At 45.0% G+C, this 3,828-nt stretch overlaps 1 protein-coding gene across 3 annotated transcripts in view; it reads right to left on the reverse strand.

The window, feature by feature from the left end:
* Positions 1 to 3,828, reverse strand: part of PTPN5 (protein tyrosine phosphatase, non-receptor type 5) — a 207,991-nt gene that overhangs the window by 41,780 nt on the left and 162,383 nt on the right. For all 3 annotated transcript variants that reach the window (XM_019519697.1, XM_019519696.1, XM_019519698.1), the window contains one exon: positions 2,237 to 2,321. In XM_019519697.1, the coding sequence (XP_019375242.1) occupies positions 2,237 to 2,321 (85 nt within the window). The remainder of the gene's footprint in view (positions 1 to 2,236; positions 2,322 to 3,828) is intronic.

Raw genomic sequence — 3,828 nt, forward strand, 5'->3', positions numbered from 1 at the left:
GCCATTCTCATAAGAAAACTAGGTGACTGCAGCATGGATGCCTACAGTCTGATGGGTGACTAATTGGCTGGACGGTCGCACAGAGAGTGGTGGCGAACAGGTCGTTTTTGACCTGGAGGGATGTGGGCAGTGGGGTTCCCCAGGGCTCGCTCCTTGGGCCTGCACTGTTCAACATCTTTATCAATGACTTGGACAAGGGGGTGGAAAGCACGTTGTCCAAGTTCACTGATGACACCAAGATGTGGGGTGAGGTGGGCAAGCCAGAAGGGAGGGACAGAATCCAGCTAGATCTGGACAGGTTACAGGGGTGGGCAGATGAGAACAGGATGGAATTCAACGCAGACAAGTGCAGGGTGCTGCATCGAGGGAGAAGGAACCAGCAGCATACCTACAGGCTGGGGAACTCCCTTCTTGTCAGCACAGAGGCGGAAAGGGATCTTGGAGTCATTGTCGACTCCAAGTTGAACATGAGCCGCCAATGCAAGGAAGCAGTCAGGAAGGCTAACTGCACCTTGTCTGCATCCACAGATGCATCACAAGCAGGTCCAGGGAGGCGATCCTCCCCCTCTATGCAGCATTGGTCAGGCTGCAGTTGGAGTACTGCATCCAGTTTTGCGTGCTACACTTCAAGAGAGATGTGGCTAGCACTGAGAGGGTCCAGAGGAGGGCCACTTGCATGATCAGGGGCAGCAGGGCAGGCTATATGAGGAGAGACTAGAGGGCCTGAACCTATTCAGCCTCCACAAGAGAAGGCTGAGGGGATCTGGTGGCCGTCTACAAATTCACCAGGGGGGATCAGCAGGGAATAGGAGATGCCCTGTTCCTCCGGGCACCACCCAGGGTAAATAGGAATAATGGCCACAAATTGATAGACAGCAGGTTCAGGCTAGATTTGAGGAGGCATTACTTTATGGTTAGGGCGGCTCCTACCTTGGGGGTCTTTAAGAGGAGGCTGGATAGACACCTGACTGGGGTCATGTGACCCCAGCACCCGTTCCTGCCCGAGGCAGGGGGTCAGACTTGATGATCTGTTTAGGTCCCTTCCGACCCCACCTACTATGATACCAAAATACCTGGACAGTGACCTAAGGAGGAATTAAGTAGAATATAAGGGGACAAATCAACAGGGACCTGATTACAAAGGTAGGCCATGCCATTCCTTATGCCACCCCAAAAAGGCTAAAAACCACTCCAAAAATCAGGTTGCTTTAAGGTATTTCAATCTGGGTCTCCAAACTGGAGGCACTGAACATCTCAACTCACGTTTGAAAATCTACCTAGCTCCATCTATACAGTGAGTTAATGACTGAATCATGAATCACTCAAACCATCAACATATCTTCACAGAGAGGTTCTGAAATGTTTGGTCCCAGCTGGAAATGTACAAACATTACCTGAAAGGCCAATCCACATGAGATTTCTGCAATTCTGAGAGCTGGAAGTTGAGATAAAGCCCATTCTTCCATGATTTCCAGTCATGTGGAATAATTTGATTTGTATGGATAAGCATATATCTTCTTAACCTTTGCCTGAGCTGAACTAGCACTCTGAACCACCTGTGCTGCCCTGAAAAAGCCACAGTGGTGATTGGTGGTGGCATCTATTCAACAAGAGCTAAAAGTGAATGAGAGGGATCTGTGAAAAATGTGCAAGTTCAGATCATTGTATCCATTTCCAAAGCTTCTTTAAATATGACACAACAGACAATGATGATGGTTCTAAAGTTAATCCTAAACAATACATTTCTTAAAATCTTGAATTTTGGCTACAGATAAAATGCCACCGATGTAAAAAAAAATAATTTATTGTAGCTTCTCAAAGTGAATGAAGCTTTCAGGAGCCACTCTAATTGAAGCACCCATAGCATGTCATGTATACAGTGTCCTGCACTTCTAAATTCTGGCAGGGACGCTTTAACTAAAGCTTGGTTGATAAGCTTTAGTTAAAACACCCTCCACCACCATTTTGAAGCACAGAGACACTGAATACGGGAGACACTGAGGCTATAGGCACCCTATGTGGCTAACTCATTATATTTTAAAAAAACAACCTTAAAAGTGATTTATGTGTTTTGTAAATGTGACCTTTGGTAATAATTGTCAAAGCATGGTAAAAATATCCTGAAAAGGAAAGGTTTTATAAAAGGTATTCTAAAAAATGGAAGAAAATAATACTGAAACTTTGATGAATACTGCATCATTAATTTGCAGAATTATAAAATAGGTTTGGAACTTACTTGGAAGAATTGTTTTGTAGCGATTCTTCCTCACTAAACCTGGAATATCATATTCCTTTGGATCAATAAAGTTCATTGGGATTTCCTATTGGAAGATGCACAGTAGACTGAATTAATAGATTCACAAGAGGGAAAAAAACAAACTATTACATCTTGACTATGAAGGCGAAGCAGTAATGAAGTCAGCTGAGACATATGGTACAGTACTTCCAGCAATTTACCTCCACAACATGATTGATGGTTTCCTTTTTGTGTCCATGGCTTTCATTTCTCAAATTATGAATATGAAAATGCTCCTGATGACTAATTCATTGAGTAATGCATACTATGGCATTATGTTAGTGCTTAATATTATTAGGACTGGATTGGGACATTAGGAACAGACCTGAGCAAGGAACGATGCTTAAACTTCATGCCACACGAGCAGCCCCAGGAGCACTATACCTCAGGACATGAACAGATGAAATCAATACAGTATTTTAAAAGGTGAAGATGGAGGCTGATGATGGATTCAGCTGCACCACACTAAATATTGGGTTTGTCTACTCCTATCCTGTAATATGTGAAGTTAGATCACAATGATTCACTTCTTGTTTCATTCAGAGGTAAAATTACTGAGGTTTGCTTTCACTTACTGCAGAATAAGAGCAGACAGGCAGGACAATTATACCAGATCTACTAACGTATTGTTCATGAGTGGCAAGTCCTCCCTGGCAGCTGTTAAGATAGTGTAATTGTACCTGTGCCTTTGGGTATGCTGCTCTGAAGCACAGCCCTTACTGTTTCTTCTACTTGGTAAGGGTGGAAAGTAATAATTTCTTACTGAAGTGTATCAGTAACAAATTATAACACTTTTCTTAAGAGCTCAGAGGTAGGGCTGTGCGAAGCTTTGGTCCCTGATTCAATTTGAAGAGATTCGGCCTGATTTGGTGGCCAAATCTCTGAATCTGAATCAGATCAGAGGACCCTTTAATCCTTCAAATTGAATTGGAACCCTCCAAATTGATTCAGAAAGATTCGGAGATTCGGACATAGACACAGCTTTAAATGTTTTTTCTATATACCTGAAAGTACCAGGTGGCTTGTGAATGCTGCGATGCTGGGGTGGATGGAGCGTCCCACAGGAGTGTGGGGGGTCCCCAGAACGCTCAGCAGCAGACCAGCACTTCTGGTCCACTTCTGGGTCTGCTGGGGAGCGCACAGGGCCCTCCCCCCCCAGCTCAGCAAATGGTGCTTCCTGGGTCTGGGGGAGGGCACCCAGTGTCCCCCTGCAGCTGATTGCTGAACCAGGAGGAGGCGCAGGAAGGTGCCCCAGCATGCTCCGCGACAGACCTGGAAGTGGACCGGAAGTATTTCCCGTCCACTACTGAGCACATGGAAGGCCCCCTGCACTCGAATCAACAAACTGAATCACTGTCCCTGATTCAGGCTGAATTGAATTCAGGGCCCTAATCAAATCCAAATCGATTAGGGCCCGCTTTGCACACCCCTACTCAGAAGCACTGGCCAGTGAGTATGGAGTGTTGGAATCAAGTAATAAACCACTTTTTACTTCCTCCTTATCTGGCTAGCCCTATCTCCCTCTTTTGCAA

This window comes from Gavialis gangeticus, unplaced genomic scaffold (genome assembly GCF_001723915.1).
Source record: "Gavialis gangeticus isolate Ggan-Ray unplaced genomic scaffold, GavGan_comp1, whole genome shotgun sequence".
In the NCBI taxonomy this organism is placed as follows: Eukaryota; Metazoa; Chordata; order Crocodylia; family Gavialidae; genus Gavialis; species Gavialis gangeticus.